Source organism: Acanthisitta chloris, unplaced genomic scaffold (assembly GCF_000695815.1).
Source record: "Acanthisitta chloris isolate BGI_N310 unplaced genomic scaffold, ASM69581v1 scaffold8706, whole genome shotgun sequence".
NCBI classification, from domain to species: domain Eukaryota; kingdom Metazoa; phylum Chordata; class Aves; order Passeriformes; family Acanthisittidae; genus Acanthisitta; species Acanthisitta chloris.
The window spans coordinates 1-19,590 of record NW_008679673.1 but is presented as its reverse complement, the minus strand read 5'-3'; the positions used below and the strand labels follow the sequence as shown (position 1 = coordinate 19,590).

General features: G+C 39.2%; 1 protein-coding gene across 1 annotated transcript; it reads right to left on the bottom strand.

The window, feature by feature from the left end:
- Window positions 1–292: 292 nt before the first annotated feature.
- On the bottom strand, window positions 293–19,296 carry DHX29 (DEAH (Asp-Glu-Ala-His) box polypeptide 29; the record flags this gene model as incomplete). The annotated part of the gene is made up of 18 exons (XM_009077392.1): window positions 293–448; window positions 1,971–2,102; window positions 3,423–3,725; window positions 4,759–4,852; window positions 5,503–5,639; window positions 7,767–7,991; window positions 9,583–9,658; window positions 10,466–10,594; window positions 11,174–11,262; window positions 11,873–11,957; window positions 12,867–12,987; window positions 13,204–13,348; window positions 15,075–15,215; window positions 15,749–15,925; window positions 16,020–16,163; window positions 16,868–17,464; window positions 17,891–18,014; window positions 19,131–19,296. Coding segments are annotated over 18 exons (3,041 nt in total), but the record flags the coding sequence as incomplete, so codon positions are not given.
- Window positions 19,297–19,590: the final 294 nt, after the last annotated feature.

The window sequence follows — 19,590 nt, the reverse complement described above, 5'->3', positions numbered from 1 at the left end:
CTCTGGGCACTAACATGCAGTTGGCTACCGTTAATTAACCTAAATTTTGAGACAACTTGCATAACACTTAAAATTCATCCATGCCTACAATTCTTCACACACAATCTTCTGTTTTGATGCCTAACTCACCATTGCTACCACTACCTTTGATGCTGTTACCAGGGATATCTTTAAAACAGCAGTTGTGCAGATCTTTATACATCTGGGGTGGGACACACAGGGTTAGGAATGACTTTCTGGATGTCACTCAAGGTAATGCCACACCAGCCCTGCCGTGTGCACTAGTGATTCCTCAGATTTGCCACAAGGTCCACTTAAACAGCAATGTCAGCAATGCAGTAATAAAGTTACCTTCAAGTGACATTTTAGGATTTTCAAGCTTCCTCTTTAAAACAGACTCAATGAGAACTCTCAGTTGTTTGAAAATTACTGCTATCTTTACAGGAGCCTATAAGAACAGAAAAGACAAGCATTGGCATTATCAGTTTGTGCCTGAACAGATCAAAAGACTACCTTACATATTAATAGAGGTTTGTAACAACATCCTAGCAAACAGGAAGCATATACATGATTTTAAGCATATGGATAGTACGGTCATTAAATGACTGGGCTGACGTTATGCCTTAGCCTTAAAGCACTGGCTGGTTGTAGCATCACAGCCTAAAGAACAGCAGCTCAGAAGGGTAACACAGAACGTGTTCCCACACATTCCATGACCAACTAGCACATGGGGAAACTAATTTATCAATAAGCTCCCCAATTAATTGCTTTTTTCCACCGAGGCAAACAAGTACAATTTAAATTTATGCCTGAAATAAAACAGCTACACATTTCCCTCTCAGGAGGTCTCCCTGAGAAAACCAATCAAACCTCTCCTAAATATCACTAGGAAGTGGGATACCTAAATCTGAACCCTCTCCCATAAGTATTTCGTTTTATCCCTCCCTCCCTACTCCAGTCTTTACTTCATTTATACACTGCCTTTGGCACAATGAATAGCTATTACAGCAGAAGCACAAAATGCAACATGTTCTGCTCAGCATGTCAGTAGCAACACAAATTCCGAAACACACTATGAGATGTGATTGGCCCAGCAGCTGCACAACTGTAGCCACACAGAGACCATAAAAAAACTCTCCAACAAACCCACAAGGGACCTGTTTTTAAAAGTACCATATTTATGTTAACCAAGGCATTAAATTAGTAGGTTGGTTGCATCAGCAGAGTGAAAAAAATTAAAATGTTTTGTAGCTTATAGCCATTTTTGAATGTGACAAGGCCCACAGGAGCACAGAAAATTGTAACCAAGTAGCTGGCAGGATAGTAAAAACCAGTGTTTGCCACTTAAAAGAATTTACAGAGGATCTTGACATGTCAACTGTTTTGCCTGAAGAAATATGCTAAGAAAAATACACTGAGTTTTCCCATTTCCACATAAAACTTTTACACATGGAAAAGAAAAAGGCTAAACAAGAAAACCAAACACCCCAAACCTATGTAAGCAGGTATTTTACACTCTGGGGTATTTTTTACATTTGAAATAATTCAGTCTGGTCTACAGAGCAGTATATCAAGTAGTATATTAAAGATAAATATGTTGTTACGTGATTATGAGATTGTAGGAAAGGGTAATAGAAAAACAGTACCTGCTTTCAGTACCAGCTCTCACAAAGGTTTGGTCTACATCCATTTTCAATACCTTTCCTGAAAAAGACCACTTTCTTCACGCAGACAGAGGGAACTGATCTGTTGCAAGCCACACATGATAAGCCTATTCTTTTGAGTGGGATTCACTAAGATTTCATTACATGTATATAAAATTTCCCATCACTTTCTTTAATTCTCTCTTCCTTTCTTCCCTCTTGTCTCCATCCCACATACACAGTGGTCTGAATTAAGCTGGTACATCAACTCTGTAACACAAAAGCCCATGGAACCAAAAGGGTAGTTTATTTATCACTTCAACACACCTGAAAATGGATCCAGCCATCAACTGTCAGGAGACGCTCCCGGTGCTGCACTTCTATACCCCCACCAAACAGCAAAATGGGAAAGGGGGATATTAAAGTAGTTTCTCTCAAATACACCTTAGCATATCTTACCTGCATATAAACAAACACAACCATTAAAAACGGCAACAAAAACTCCCAAGCCACATTAACATCTCTAACACCCAATTTGATCGACACTTTTAAACAAAAAAAAACCACGGTTTTTTGCCTTCAAGATCCAACCAACAACAAGTTATTGGACACAAACAATCAATGGCTATTTGTTTGCCCTAGACCACGTAAAATAACTCACCTCTAAGTAAATGACAGGCTTATATGCTACCAGGATATTACCTAAAGCCACAGTTATATTGTTAAACTTCAAATGGAAAGAGAATGGTAGCTTAGTGCTGTTCACAGAAGTGACATCAGAAATAATAAATCTACTGAAGTAAAAGGCAGGTAAAGCTCTTTCATTACACATTCTGCTTGGGAGCAGCCATTTTTTCCAATCCATTCACATATGCACATGCATATATTTGGCAAACACAGACACATACACTGAGTGAACTATGGGGCTCAGTATATAACACCTCTGGCTTTGAAGCCTCTCTCAGATAAAGACAGAATGGGATGGGAATGAGTTGCAGTGTGAAGAAAGGAAGCAAAAAGGGTCTATCTTCACACAGAAGTGCAGGCTTTGTTCGATCCACTGTTCATGGAATAACTTAACCTTAGCCCGTGTCCTGTGCTTACATTACAATGTTCTTGGGGGCAGGAAATACTTTCAGCTCTCAAAAAAATACTATCACTTCACATGCATTAAGTAGTCTAATATTTCCTGTGTCTCTACAATAAATTTGACCATTAAGCAACTGCTGTCAAAGTTCTGTTGTACCAGAACTGTAACTAAATACAAACACTAGAATTCAGCAAATAGCTGACAAGATTTCCAGTTGTAAAGGGGAAGAAAGTGACAGGAAAATAAATGTAATTTACTTAGGGAGTTCAGCAGTCAATTACAAAATTATTGCTGGGATATATGAGGTCAGTACCTTTGAGTCTGCTTAGAATAGTGAAAAAGTAAAAGCATACTTTGAAATGTTACTACTACATATTTCTGCTTAAAGTGATAGTAAAATCAACAGGACTCTATTTAAGAAGTCCATAATACTATTAAGTTAAATGACACACAAAGTTCCTTTCCTTTATCGCTACCAGTGTCACCACAAACAGATTTCCTCATGACCTTCAACCTTACCTTCTTTTTCTTCAGCACTCAGGTGACTAATTTTTTACAGACTTAGGATAATTAAAGACTCTTTAAGCCAAAGAAAACATTCAAATATTAAGTAATGTACATTACTGTAAAGCAGTATATTAGAGGCATAACTCCACCTTTACATAAACTACCAGCTACCTTCAACTTACCTTCTCCTGGTAAAGCAGCCATCCATATGTCTGCAAGTCTCGATTTACAGAGGAGGGATGCACTTGTGCTTTACCCTGAGCAGTTTCTACCATGCAAGCCAGCCTCTCTGTGATATCCACAGACTTCGTATACATTATTTTTCCTATGTTATCATACAGCCCTGCCGTCAACACAGCTTTAAGAAGAGCTATTTCACTGAGAGAAAGGGATTGTGTGGCTCCGTTTCCATCCCGTCCACATTGTGTTGTAGGTGCTGCGAATCCTGCTGCTCTGACCACCCTTATGAGTTCTTGCTTCACATCCTGAAATTAGTAAGGTGTTAGCAAAAATTTGAATCAAAAAGGTTACAAACTTCACTTTGTCAGCAAGCAATGACACTTCATCTGAATTATTCATGCTCTCCTGTGGAAAACCTCTTACTAGAAAAACCACTTGTATTTTCTGCAGCCACTTGGAATATTGGCTATTTCTGTGAAGGCTGACAGTGGACTGAAGGCCTCACAAGTGAGCACGGCATTAAGATAAGCCTGTACCTGTGAGACTAACGAGGCAAAACATCTTGTGGGAAAGGAGTAAGATGACCATAAAAGGAGGGTATTTTGGGATAATTAGTAAGGGTATGCATAAGCAGCTGTTAACCAACAAATTAAGCATTACTACATCACTGACCAATAGGTAATTAACACGGTGTGTGAAGAACAATATAAAAGAAGCACTGTAGAAATAGAATTCGGCTGTTGTCACAGAACCTGTGTCTTGACCATCTCTACACACATAGCAACGTCTGGAACAATTTCTGTGGTAAAAGGCATTACCTGGAATACAGGATTAGATATACGGTACTATGTGTGCTGCAAATACTAAAGCTCTCACCTGTAGTTAAAATGAAAAGCTACATTTGCCTCAAAGATCCACTTCTGCTCAGAAGTGCTCACTTACCCCAATGCAAACAGGAAAGACTAATTAAAACATTTTCTCTCTGAAAATAAATGGTCATTTAGCCAAGTTTGTGGCTCATTTTTCAAATTAACTGTTAACAAGCCTGTTCTTTGATATCAAGAATAACACAGTATGAAGTTTTGAATCTTTGGTGAAAGTTAGGCCCAGTTCCTCCAACAGCAGTGACTGCAAAGCTGAACATCAAAGTTGAGTTTCAAAACTCCAATGCAGACACAGCTTCCTCAACTGAGGGCGTTGCATTTCATCAGTCTCTAGCATTCCACTTTCTTGTCTAAATAGCAACAGTGATATATCACCTCTTTAAAAGGGAATGACATTTTCAGAGGGAAATTTTAACAATAACCTGTGACTGCAAAGCATAATTATCTGGTTTACCTCCAGAGTTAACAGTGAAGTCCTGTTAAGGAAGTTTCTTCTGCAGTAAGTCATTTCAGCACGATACCCTCCTTCTTGTCGAGCCCTTTTCCACCTGAGGAAAAAAATCCTCTTAGTATAGCAAGAAGAATCCCATCAAAAGTACAATAAAAGTGATGTTAAGTTAAAAAGGAGTAATGTCTTTTGGTCAGCACTCTCCACTCAACACTAAAATAAACTGCACTAATGAAGAGGAATGCTGCTGGTCTAAGGGGACTCCAGAACACACACCTGTAACACAGATTTGTCAGACATTTACAAAAATACAAGGTAATTTTCTCACAAAAAACACACACATTTCTGTCTGTCTTGCCCATAGAAACTAAATTCAGGTGTGTTTTTTGCGACTTAGTACCAATACCCTAAAAAGAAAAAGACTGTAAGTCATTTTATATGTTTGTGTTTTATTAAATACAAATCATTCTGGTCAGAATAACACCTAACTGCAAACAAAATACTTTAAACACTAGGATAAACTGACACAGTAAACCTCTGCACGTGTGCAAGCATAGTTAAAAGGTGTTATAGAAAAAAATACTAAGCAAGTTATCCTTCTGTGTTACAGTCTTTGGCAATCTATTGTCATTCTGAAGAGGATAACTTGAAAGCAATTCAGAGGAGATAGTTATTAAGGATTCTTTACGTAACTGCATTACTTAAGTGTTATCTGCAACTAGCTATAAGCACAGGACAATTATCACTTACCCCAAATAAGCGTTGTAGATGGTTATATGGTCTGAAACTGCCATAGCTAGAGATGATTTTGCCAGATCTGCTTCATCTTTTCGTCCAATTGGTGTAGTAAATGGGGATTTTTCTGTCATAACAGCAGCCAGAGTTGCCTGCAATTAGTAAAGTACACATCACTTAAGAGTATTTTATTACAAGCTTACAAGTTTATCACACAAATAGCTTTAGATTTTCTTTTACAGGCATCATAGAATTATACTTTGGTTTGGACTGGAAGGGATCTTAAAGATCATATAGTTCTGATCCCACTGCCATGGGCAGGGACATCTTCCACTAGATTAGGTTGTTCAAAGCCTCATTCAACCTGGCCTGGGACACCTCCAGAGATGGGAAATCCACAGCTTCTCTGGGCAACCTGTGCCAGTGCCTCACCACACTCACAGTAAAGAATTTCTTCCTAATATCCAACCTAAACCCACTCTCTTTCAGTTTAAATCCATTCCCTCTTGTCCTATCACTACATGCCCTTGTAAAAATTCCCTCTCCGACATCAAGTACTGAAAAGGTGCAACCAGGGCCTCATCTCCTGGCTTCCTGTCAGTCTGTCCTCATTGAGAGGTGCTCCAGTCCTCTCTGATCATCTTCCAGGACACCTGTAGCCCTTGGCTGGTCAGGCAGGACTTGCCCATGGTGAAGCTGTGCCAGCTGTTTCGAATCATCTCCCTCACCCCCACATGCCTTAGCATAGCTCCTAGAAGGATCTGTTCTATGATATTCCCAGGCACAGAGGTGAGGCTGACAGGTCAGGGTCTTTCTTATTTTTTATAAGAGATGAGTACAATGTTTCCCTTTTTGCAGTCACCTGGGAGCTCCCCTAACTGCCATAACTTTTTGAATATCATGGAAAGTTGTTTGGCAACTGCATCAGTCAATTCCCTCAGATCTGTCTCATCAGGTCCCTTAGACTCATGTACATTCAGGTTCCTCAGGCAGTCATGAACCTGATCTACTCTTACAGTGGGAGAGACTTTGCTCCCCCAGTCCCTGTTTTGCAGTCCATCCACTCGAGAGGTGTGGGAAGAGAGGTTGCTATTGAAGACTGAGGCAAAAACGTTGTTGAGTGCCTCAGCCTTCTTCTCATCCATTGCTATCAGTTGGTCGTGTACATCAGTGGGGTTGTGCTTGCTCCAGCCTTTGTCTGACTGACATACCTGTAGAAGCCCTTCCTGTTATTCTTTGTGTCCCTTGCCATGTTCAGCTGCAGCTTTGCCATGGCCTTCCTCACTCCATCCCTACACAACTATACCATGTCTCTACACTCTTCCCAGGATACGTCCTTACTTCCACTGCCTGTGCATTTGCTTGCTGCCCTTAACTCTGACCAGCAGGTCTTGACTCATCCATAACCATCTTGTCTTCCTTGCCCAATTCCTTGTGCCTCAGGATCACTAGCTCTTGCACTCTATGGATAATATGCAATATTTAACAACAGCTTTTCTTCTACTAAATGACAAGAAAAACTTATCACCATGAGAATTTCCTACATAGAATTCAGTATTTGCTTATATTAAAGCCATGCTTACATAGTGCCTTACATACCATGGTAAAAAAAATTACATCTCAAAACTCAAATGAAAAGAGTTTTGCTAAATGACAGAGCAATACCTGATACAGTGGAAGTCAGATCAATCAACTGCTTTAGGTTATGCCACATGAACAGGAGATATTGAAGGGAACAAAGAATTTTAACTTTCACTTTCCATCAACTCAGATACCCATGTTTCATCCTAAATTGCAATTAACTGAATGGAATAGGTGAAAATGTAAGCTCTGCCACAGTCTTTATATAGTAAGTTACTGCATCAGTTAATTTGCAGTAACTTTACATCATTGTGTCCTTGGCACATAACTTATGGGGAAATGCAGACTGGCCTAACCCATATGTGTAAGAGGACTTTCCCTCTACATGTCAGACCCCCTGGGATCACCTCAGACAAAACTGGAGACCAAGCCTGACTATCCCTTGTGAATAGCACTTAGTTCAGAATCACGGAATCATTTTAGGTTGGAAAAGAACTTTAAGATCATTGAACCAACCATAATGATTATTAGATTATTCCCCTCCATGATGTTCAGCCGCCCTCACACTGAAATAAACATTCCAACTTCTTGCATCATCTCTTCAAAAAACCATGTTGCAAGAAATCAGATTCAATGCACAGAGTTAACAATTTCTATAACTTTTAAAGTTTAGATACAATTTATTTTTCTTTACTCACCACAGGATCCAAGCAGCCAAATATAGCACCAAATATAAGCATTTTGCCAATCTTTACATTAACAGGAAGGCCTGCAAGGTGCTGGCCCAATGGAGTCAGCTTGGGCTCGTTTAACTGACAAGCCCCAATCTTCCTCAGCAGGTTCATTGCATTACCAATTACTTGCTGCTGCGGTGGGTCTAATGCTTTGGAAAGAAAATCTTCAGGAGAGCCAAGATTGCATTTCTGTGGAGAAAATGAGTATATGTTTCCATATAAAAACTTTTTATAACAATGTTTTCTAGTAGCTACGAAGAAAACTAGAAAGCTGCTCTTGCAAGCAGAAGCTCACATTCCCTCTCCTCTGAGCAAGCCTTGTGCTTCCCAGAAGCCCCACATGAGGTTAACAAAACTTCACTGTTTGGAAGGACATCTGATGGGACGCAGTTCAACCTAGCACTGATTTGCCAAGTTGCTAGTTCTCCCATGCATGTCCTGCTCAATTAGGACAGGAAGAGAGGGAATGGAATTGCTCCCTTAAGCTGAAATCAGTTGGGCTATTTTACTGAGTTTGAATTGTCACTCTGAGGCAAACTGGAGCAGCACACTATGCTATTCTCACTGAACAGCATGCTCTGGATTTTCTAGCACTCAAGTGCTGAGTTGACTCCCAGCCCTGGGGGGAGAAGCTCCACTAACCAATTACACTGGGTCAGGTCTGACCTAGCAAAACTTTTCAGCTAATAAGGTCAGTAATTCCAAAACCAAGACTAGATAACAGTATGAAGGCGTAATTCCTCCACAGGTACACTTAATATTTTTAGCTAACAAAGCTGACAAAGACAATTGGTTTTCATGGCAGGTTTTGGTAGCAGGGGGCTACAAGGTGGCTTCTGTTAGAAGCTGCTAGAAGCCTTCCCCATGTCTGATAAAGCCAATGTCAACCAGCTCCAGGATGGTTGGCTGCTGGACAAGACTGAGCCAATGGGAGATGGTGGTAGTGCCTCTGGGATAAGTAATTGTGCAGAAGCAAACTGTAGCCAGAGAAGAGAGAGGTGAGAATCTGTGAGATCAACAACCCTGCAGAGTCAGCAAAGAAGGAAGCGGAGGAGGTGCTCCAGCTGCTGCAGCCTGTGTGGAAGATCATGGTGAGGAAGGCTGTGCCCCTGCAGCCCACGGAGGTCCATGGCTGAGCCCATGCCCGAACAGGTGGATACCTGCAGGAGGCTGTGACCCTGTGGAGAGCCCACACTGGAGCAGCCTCCTGGCAGGACCTGTGGCCCCATGGAGAGAGGAGCCCGCATTGGAGCAGGTTTGCTGGCAGTACTTGTGACCCTGTGGAGGACCCATGCTGGAGCAGTTAATAAAGAACTGCACCCTGTGGGAAGCATTGGACAAGTTTGTGGAGGACTGTCTCCTGTGGCAGGGACCCACCCCGTGATGGAGCAGGGGAAGGAGTCTCCCCTCAGAGGAGGAAGCAGCAGCAGAAACAGTATGTGATGAACTGATCATAGCCCCCATTCCCCATCCCTCTGCATTGCTGGGGGGTAGGAGGGAGGGGTGGGGTGGAAGGTGTTAGTAAGATTTGGCTTTTACTTCTCATTATCTTACTCTGATTTGATTGCTTCTAAATTCAATTAATTTCCCCAAATAAAGCCTGTTTTGCTATAACCAGTGAGTGATCTCTCCCTATCTCTACTTATAAGCCTTTTGTTTTACTTTCTCTCTCCTGTCCAGTTGAGGAGGGGAGTCATAGAACAGCTTTGGTGGGCACCCAGTGCCCAGAAAAAGTCAACCCACCCCACAAGGTCAGCAGTTCTAAAACCAAAAACGATACCATAATATGAAGGCATAATTCCTCCAAAGGCACACGCAGTATTTCTGGAACAGAATATTCCATGAAACTTTCAAACCTGCAACATCGTAAAAACACAGAAACACACAAATTCCATTTAATCTTTGAATTAAATCTATGTTTCACATGGTAATTTCTCATAGATGTTCTTTTGAGGGGCAAGGTAGGGGTTGTAGCTTGATTAAACTACCCATCATTTGAATTAAGGCATGTGTTGTAGCTTGGAAAGCAAGTTTTAGTCACAGAGGGAAAGGCAGTAAGACCCCAAGTTTCAAAACAAGCAAAATGCACAGCTCTCAAACTCAAAGTCTTGTATGTGGGTAAAATCATTGCTTGCATCAAGATACTTTAGCCTTAATCCCTTCTCAGATGAAAGCTGCTTCAGACTTTCACAGAAACAGGAAAAAGGTTACTCCACAGCAGTAACATAAACTAACTGTGCAGTGACCCCAAACCTTATCCACAGGGATACCACTTCAGAAACCTATGGATTTGTCTGATAAAAATTCACAGATCAAGAGGTAAAGTTTGCACATATTTGATGTGAGGCAGTAGGCGTTGCTAAAAACTGATATTCTACAATCCCTTGGTGCCACACGTTAACTATGAATTTATTTTTTTCGAAACACATTGTACAGATACTATGAATAAAATTAACCTCTTTTAAAAAAGTGAAACAAACACTATTGTAACCCTTTATTCATATGATATTCAAATTCTGAGTTTGTTTGCTTCGTAGTTTTTTTTCCCAGTTCAATCTCTCCAGTTTGCAGTAATTAGGTGAATTTCCACAGAAATTCTTGATTCTGCACAGAATAAAAGAGATAGCTATGTGACTAACAAACTCCTGCTTAGTTCACCATACCTCTCTCTCGTGTACATTCGGAAGCAGAACCCATCCCTGACACGCCCAGCTCTCCCTTGTCGCTGCAGAGCACTGGCTTTACTCACAAAGGTCTCTTCCAGGGAGCTCATCTGACTGCTTTCGTGATACCTTAAACATTATAAAGCAAGTGCCTAGTCAGATTTCAGAACTAAAATTTTATAAGCTTAACTACCAGCACGTTGATAATATATTTAAATAGTATTTACTTGAAGACATATTTAGCTTTGAAAATTAAGCATGCCCGGGAGAAACTGTGTATTACAGAACCTTGAATACAACTGTCAAAGAGTGTGAAAGCTGGAAAATTAAACAGGTTTTTATTATTTCATCTCCCTGGCAATTCAGAATTGTTCTAACACATTTCTTACATTTAAAGTGGAGAACAAATAACTTTTTAAACTGAAATGGTATAATAAGGATCTTCCTTATTTTTAAACCAGTACTTATTCGTGACTCTCCGTATCGATAAACAACTTTCCTTGTTGTTTTTCACACCATTTGAAAATCCAGAGATACATCCCAAACTCATACCTAAACTGCAACCTGTTCAAAGAGTTTTTCCTTTGAAAACTCAGGCACATCTTTGCATCCAGAACTGTCGCATAAGGACACTATCAAATTCTTGCAGCACTAACATCCCAATATTTACAGTGATCACAGTATGACTGATGAAAACCAAACTCTCACCTGTTTTCTTTCGTTCTTCCAGTATCAATTACAAAGACAACATCTGGTATTGTAATACCTGTCTCTGCTATGTTGGTTGCCAAAACAATCTGGAAAAAGTAACATAACATAAATAGAAGAATTATGGAATGCCTACAGGTTTCATTCTTTAAATCATATTATAGAGTAAGTCTGGTTAAAATATTTTACCCAGAAATGCTTCCTTCTATAATCTGACAAAGCATTAAAACCTACATGACTTGGAAAACGGTCTGGTTTTCCCCAATCACTGAGAGGAAATGAAAACTTGGTTAAGAATTTCAGATTCACTTTTCATTTTATAATTCATCAAAATTACCAATTAGTATCTTCCAAAATTGGTCAACATTAGTAAAACAGTTTGGCAGCAAATAAAATACTATTTTCCTAGATAAAAGCTATAGTTACTGGCTAACAATAGTTAAAACACAGGATAGCAACAATTAAAGAATTTCTTAGAAAAATATTAGGTTTAAAGATTGCTGTCAACGTTTTCAGAGCATATTAACTTCTACCTATTACAGACCACTGTATTAGAATTGTTTCTTTGCAGTCAGAAATTTAGGGAACAACTGGTTGTTGTGTAATTCTGTATGAATTGATCTTGAAACAATTCAGAGTTGCACCCACAGAAAGTTTCTCCTTTCACTGGTGAACTCTGCCTTTCTAAATGTATCATACCTTTCTAACACCAAGAGGAGGTATGGAAAATGCAGCTGCTTGATCTTGAGTTGAAAGCACAGAATGCAAAGCTATCAACTTGTGCCTAGAAAAAGAAATCATAGTTACCAATATACACTTACCAAATACGAGATGGCAAAAAATTGAGATCAGCATGACAACAGTTTGGAGAAAGCAACTAGAATGGACAACTGAAAGAGCAAAACTTTGTATGATTAGGTATGAAAGTCTGGTTCACTCTTTTATTACAGTACCAAGAAAGAGTAACATCATAAGTTCATAGGGCTGATCTTCTGTGCAGTAATAATGCAGGAAAAACAGCACTACTGCAGAACTCCAGGTTAATTTACAACAATAGCCTAGGAAAGAAAGGGAACCAGGAGTCCATGAACCCAAGCTCTTTACACTGTGCTTCAAGACAAGTACCATTACTGAAACTTTGCACACGACTATAAACACATGCGACTTTCAGTTTGAGTAACAAAGGCCTTCAGAGATGAGACTTCCCTTCTCTTCCAGACCTTGATTCCTCAGTCCACCTATGGATCTTTAGCATTTGACTGAAAATAATCTTTCTATGCAATCATGTTGCTAACTTTCAGTTACCCACAAGGTAAATTTCAAAACTATCTGCCATTAAAACTATAGGCCATTTCTCTTGGGAGATTACTGGCTCTAGATTTTGTCTCACTAGACTTCCATGTAAACAGTAAGCCACAGAAATCTATATTCCAGGTATGGCAGCTTCCATACCCTAAGAATTGGAAAAGAAATAGTGAGGTGCTTTCTGATTACATAAGTTTGTTGAAAAAGGAAAAGTTATTACTTTACTATTCCTATCATGTAATTTTTAGATTATGAAAGTACATTAGTAACACTAACAGCTCCGAGGTATAATCCTCAGTTTCCCTTTTCAAGAACAGCAAACCTTAACAAGTATGTTTGTTGGGCTTTAAGTTAAAACTATAAACTTTATAGCAAATATTTGCATTACCGGTCACCCAAGTTAAATCTTCTGTCAGTCGAAATGAGATCATAGAGCTGCTGGATATGGGCAAGGCCTGGCAAAAAGATCAGCACAGCACCCTCAATGTTCTTGAACTGCGGACTTCTGTCTGGAAAGTCACAGTACAGGCACAAAGTTAAATCAAATGTGCACTCGCAAACAGTTTACCATGAGAGCAGGAACTAATGCTGGGCCCTGTGGTCAAGGCTTTTTAGGATTTTTCATGTAAGAATGAAGTTGAGAACTTCATTATCAGTAGAAAACACTGGAAAATAAGTCCAAAGGACAACCCCAAGTACATAAACTTCTTAAAAGTAGACTGTACCTAAGTATGCAAGCAGCTCCAAAATAAGTTCAAGGTTGATCTTGTACGGGTTCATATATAGGATAGCCTGCTGTGTACGACTGCTGTACTTTGCATAGTAAGGAGTCAAATCGCTGCCAGGCCCAGACTGGACTGGGACATACTCCTAAAAAACAAGAGCAGGAAAAACGAAAATCACATTCTTAGTGCTTTAGAAGAAGGTAAGAGAGCAGAAGCTTAATTTGTCATTCACTTAAAACAGAGCTTGAGATAAGAGACATTTAAGTGACTAACATACCACCAAAACCAGCGTGAGTTAGACTAAATCACAGCCACCTACATAATGTGTATAGGTATCGACTGCTGTTAAGTGATATTCCAGATTTTTTTTAAAAAAAGAAAAAGGTAAAAATTTGTGGGAGCTGACAGCTGGTCTGAAGGCCTTGTAGACTTCAACCTTGAGCCGATCATCGTGTATCCCTGAATGATTGCAGCAGCCAAGAAGGAGGCATGCTTACCAAAAGAAAGATGAACAAGAGCCAAAAGAAGAGAAAGCTTTTTTGTCAAACAGGACAATAAACGAAATGTGTGCTTATGTAATATGTAGCCAATGACAGGTTCCTTGTAACATGTTATATCCAATGAACAAAAGACATGCTTTATGTAAAAAGTATTAAAAGGGCTAATTTGTATTAAAGAGAGCTTTTTGCCTTTTGCCACTATTTCTGTGTATGTATCTATGTTGCATGTCCTTCTCAACCGTGACAAAAATTAAAGTCTGTCCAAGAAGTAAACAGTTCCCAGGTCCACGCCTGGCATCTCACTGGCATCAATTAAAATCGGCGTGACAGGGTATCTATTCTTCTTTCAAAACTCCTGTTTTGGAGTAGTTTCCCCTTTCTCCTCTCCCTCATCTCCCTTTTCTCAGCTAATGGTTGCAATGAAAGTTGAGTGAATCAGGTGGAAACTCCTGAAGTGTTTTGGAGCAGGAGAAAGGAGGACTCAGCAGAACAAATTGCTTACATACATCTCACATACTTAGCATAAAGCTTCTCTGTTAAGTGGCATTATTGTAAATTATTTCACTGTTAATAATTGACTTTTAGAAGCTTGACACCACATGTCCTTCTGTCCTGAAGGCTCAACAGAAACAAGCCACAAAGATGAACCAGCACTCAGGAGAGAACGCTGTTGTGATGCAGCAGGTTACTACCACTCCAGGGATAACACAAATCAACAGAGCACACAAGAGTGTGTTTTTTAATATGTGCATCAGAGTTTGGTCACACCAAGATAAATGGTCCTGCAGAGATCTGAAGAAAGCAAGTCAGAGCAGACAGGTATCTACCCAAAACATGAACAGCCTAAGCTGCCAAAATCAGAAGGCATTCATGTAGTCTTCCCTTCAGGAATTTTGACCCAAAAGGCACATACAGCTGTCACTGCAGAGTACCTAAGGATTACACATCAGCTGTGTTAAACAAAAAAGCTCTATACAAGCATCCCATGTAAATTATCTCAATTGGCATGCCAAGCTGGAAGATTTTGGGAGTATTTCAGCTAAAAAGGATAAGGTCTTCCCTCTTCTGTTGTTAGGTTCACTATGTAAGAGAATTCTTTGAGGGGAAAAAATAAAATTTAATGCTTTCCCTGTTCCTGCTTATAGATTCAGAGCTGGGAATCTGCGCAACAGAAGTCAACACCAAAAATGCAGCAAAACCAAGCCAGCTACACAGGAGTTGTAGAGACAATCCAAAGGGTGCAGCATTCACAAACCATTGTGTCTGTCTTTTATCAACTGAAAGAACATTTGGTATTACACCAAAAAAATTATGAAATAGTAAAAAGAATAGTCAGAATTTTCAAGCTTAAACTAGAAATGGCTATTTTACCTGGTACTTCATACTGCCTCCTCCTTTGCTAGTAACATTTATTGTTACTTCCTCCTCCTCCTCCAGGAACTTCTGACAATATTCTGAGTCTTTCTCCAGAACGTAGCCAGTTGCTTCGATTACATCTTCAACATGGAAAATCTTGAGTGAAAATTTACAGAAAAATACAAGGCATGTCAGAAACTCATCAGCACCTTTTCCATTTTCAGATGGTTCCATGACAAGGCCGAACAGGGCATACCCTAATGTTTTAACAGATCTTGCAAGCTTCAGCTTAATCTTTGCTACAATTTTGGAAAACAAACTTAGAGCTGCTACAAGTTTATTAATGGGCCTGTCCACATGACCAGTAACATAACCTTTACCACAGCCTATATAGCATACATAACAAAAATACCTAAGAGTGAAATGACAAAGTTGCATTGGAGGTGAGGTAATTCTTTAATGCTTTGATTTTTTTTCCTACCTAGGTTGAATAGAGAAAAATCAAAATGCCACTGATGGACTGACCTCATTAAAATCCTTTACAAGTCCTCGAAAAAATCTTGTAAGATCTGTATTTTTGGTAATTAAAAAGTGATATGGGTATATTTCCTATAGATTCTAACAAGGCAAATGCTGTATACATGTACACAAAGTGTCTATGAGGCATAGTCAAACAAACATCTACCCACCTCAACTGGGTAACTCCTCCCTGAGATCCTTAAAATGGGACAGTGTGAGAAATAGCTGGAAAACTTCTCACTGTCCACAGTAGCACTCATTAAAATCAGATGCAGGTCTGAACGCTTATGCAAGATCTCTTTCAGGATAACTAGCAAGAAATCAGACTGGACACTTCTTTCATGTACCTAGAATTAGAAAAACATATCTATAGCAAGGATTTAACACAGGTCAAGGCCCAGAATAACTAGAATTTCTGCAGAATAGTAAAAAGCCAATAACCTCATCTACAATAACATGAGATATGCTTGAAAGAAGACCATCTTCTTGAAGTTTCCGAAGCAGGACACCCGTTGTACAGTACAGCAGTCTGGTGGCTTCTCCTGTTCTTGATTCCATACGAATCTGATATCCACACAGGGAATTCTTTAAAAAAATAAAAAATATAGGAACAACTTAATATACAACCTAGAGATATTCAAAGTTAAGTGAAATGGCCTAACTGTCAGATTCAGACACTGCACAAGTTGCTGATTAAACAGTATGGTGAATGATTACCACACATTTATACAAGCACTTTCTGTTAAGAAAGGGAAAATATACCAAATTTATCCAGAGGAGCAAAGACCCGGCAAACTCAATGTTCTTTTCAGGATTCTTTGCAGGCCTCAAAACTATTTCTGCACAAACAGACTACCATAAAAATACAGGACCTTGACTTTCTTCAAACAACCAAATAACCTCTGTTGGAAAGAGCTTCTCTCAAAGCAGGGCCTCACTCAAGTCCAGACTGGATTGCTCGCAGCCTTATTGAGAGGAGTTTTCTCCATCCCTAGTGATAGTGATGCAACAATCTCTGGGCAATCTGTTCAAATGCTTGACTATCTCCACTATGAAACACCACTGCCCTACACACCAGCCCCTAAAGATTTTAGAAATCCCACATAGATACCCAGAGGTTCGCAGGTGACAGCTTGAAAAAAACCAACTGGCATACCAAGAAGCCCTTTTCAAGAGAAAACAACATTTAATTATTTGGTTGTGCAAGAAGTAGTATTTTAACTTTGTACCAGCAATCCAGCCCCCTGTGATTGATCAAGACAAGACAAAGGAATTCAGGCACATCTTACTTTTCCTCCTGGTCCTGATTCGCAGCCTAGCTCCTCACAAACCCTAGTTGCCAGACTCACTGCTGAGATTCTTCGGGGTTGTGTGCAAACAATGTTGCACTTACTCGATCCTTCATCCAGCAACAAGTCTTCTAACAAGAAATGGGGCACCTGGGTGCTCTTCCCACTGCCTGTTTCACCAGCCACAACAACTACTCGATGTTTTTTAAGAGTTTCTACAATCGAGTATCTGTGCTTAAACACAGGTAACTCCTGCCTCTCTTTCAGAAGCCTCTGGTATTTGGAGGAACTTTGCAGCTTTTTGAACAGTATTCTTGAAGGTTCCAAATTATCTGCATCTGAGGGCTCAAGGGAGAGACTGCTGAAGTCCTCATCAGAAACTAAGTTTTCCCAGGAATCTTCAGGACCCTCAGACACTTTAGGCTGGTTTTCGGACTGCAGCTGCTGTTGCTGTTTGAGTTTGTTCAATAACCTAGCAATAAAGGTATCACGAGGCTTGTTGGACTCTATCTTGTTCTCTTCCTCCTTTTTCTTTTCAATATCCCTCCATTCCAGCCAGACATCTCGGTAGGTCGGAGGCAGCAGCTGATGAACTGACTTCAGGTGGAAAAAGAAGAAAAAATATTATATTAGGTACTACTTCGTAGCATCACTAACATTTTATGCGTAAACAAACTTGAGTATCAAAAGACATGGCAAAAAGCAAGTTAGGGAGCTACTTCTAAATACAGCAACTATCAAAACAGTAATGCAAATGTAAACAACACATTTTTAATTTCAACTGGCTTGCATTCTACACAACACTGCAGGAACAGTTTTACTATCTAAACATTTCCTCCCTGTATGCTGCAAAGCATATATAGATGATTATAGATGAAACTGAATGAACACAGAACACTAGTAAAGAATTTAATGGGAAACACTTCATTAAACTATTTTTAGAATTTAACTATAGGCATTACAACTAACCAGTGCAGAGACAGATTCCAGGCCAAGAACAGAAATAGTGGTGAAAAATCTTACTTGTCCTTTGGTCAGATGGTAGAGTGCCAAAGTAGCAGCTAGATGCTGTGCTTGCATACTGTCTTCAGTTACAATTGTAGGACACATTGCCATTACATCATCTGATGATTTGACAATCTTGACCCTTAAAGAGAAATTCACAAAGGCATTTATCTCAATTTTTGCTACCTGCATAAACAGCACACCTGTTAATGTTTTTGCTTAAAACAGAAGAGTGACATTCAAATAGAGCAACTAAGAGAAATAAACTTCGTATTACTCAGTAGTTCAGCGCACAGGAACAGCTAATAAAAGCTTGATTGAATAGCAGAAAATTTTCAGCAGATTCCACCAGTGAATTTGTGATTTATTTTTTTTTTTTGCTCTTAACCAATGTCTTCATTTCCCTCAAAGCAGAAATATTTATACAAATACAGATTACCATCAAGGTTAGTTGCTCTGGAAGGAGGTCTAAACATTTATGTGCTGATGACTCCTTAGGATAGACTGAGATGACATTTAATGATCTACTGAGATGCAAACATCTGTATAACAGATTCATGTCAGTTGGAGCAGCAGATAAATTTCTCATATTCTTATTAGCAGCTTTTACCTTCAGCAAGAAGTTATTTCACTTGGTTCCTTCAAGAAACAATACTCACTTGTAACACTATGTCCATAATAATATTCTACTTTACAATACATTATAGACTTGTTTTCTAAATAATATTAATATCTGATACTGCACCAGTTTTACTACAAACTTGTGGTGGCTTAATACAAATTTCTAACTTCCACTTTATTTTGTGGTAGCTTAATACAAATTTCTAACTTCCACTTTATTTTGTGGTAGCTTAATACAAATTTCTAACTTCCACTTCATTTTAAACAATCTCCAAAGGGGTTTTGGTATTCACAGATATAACATCTCTGACTTCATAGATTTGTTTGAATGAGAATACCAAAAGTTTATTGTCCAAATTTAACTACCTTTATCTTGCTTCAGACTAACCTTTTATTCAACTGTACAATAAAAACCACTCATCCCTGCTTTCTGGAATCTTATCTTTGTGACTGTGTTGGGTCTAAGCATTACTTCTGCAGAACTATCCAGGGTGAAAGACCTCCCTGGCAGACTGAAAAAAGAATCTGGGATAAAGGCACTATACTAACACTAATCTGGGTCAACAAAACAGAATCAGCAGCAATTTTATTTTTAAATGAACAAAAGGAAAATATAAAGGTCATAGGAAATACATACCTACATTTCCAATATTTTCCAACTGGAACTTTTTCAAAAGAGGGATTTGGGCTCTTGGGAAAATTCTTCCTGCACCAGTCAATCAAAAATTGTTTTGGAGATTTTCCAGTCCAGCTTCGAGCACTATAATCAAAATTTCTTACATCTAGTGGTTCTCTCTTTTTTGCTAGAAGAACAGAAAGACATTTTAAGACTCTTAAAATTTATTTTAATTCTTTGAAAGGTAAAAAAATTACTACCTTTTCATTCAAATGTATTCACTAGACAGCAGTATTTTCTGAAACGTTTTGTACAAATACTGGTATTGATGATTGTGGAGGATCTGACATGAGTATATTCTGTCTCAAACATGCTGACTGTGATGGCAGGTAAGATGTGATAGGAGCAGAGGGTCCTGTGGAAGTGGGGCAGCACTGTTCTGAGCCACCTTCCAGCTTCACCTGGAGACTCCTGCTCAGCC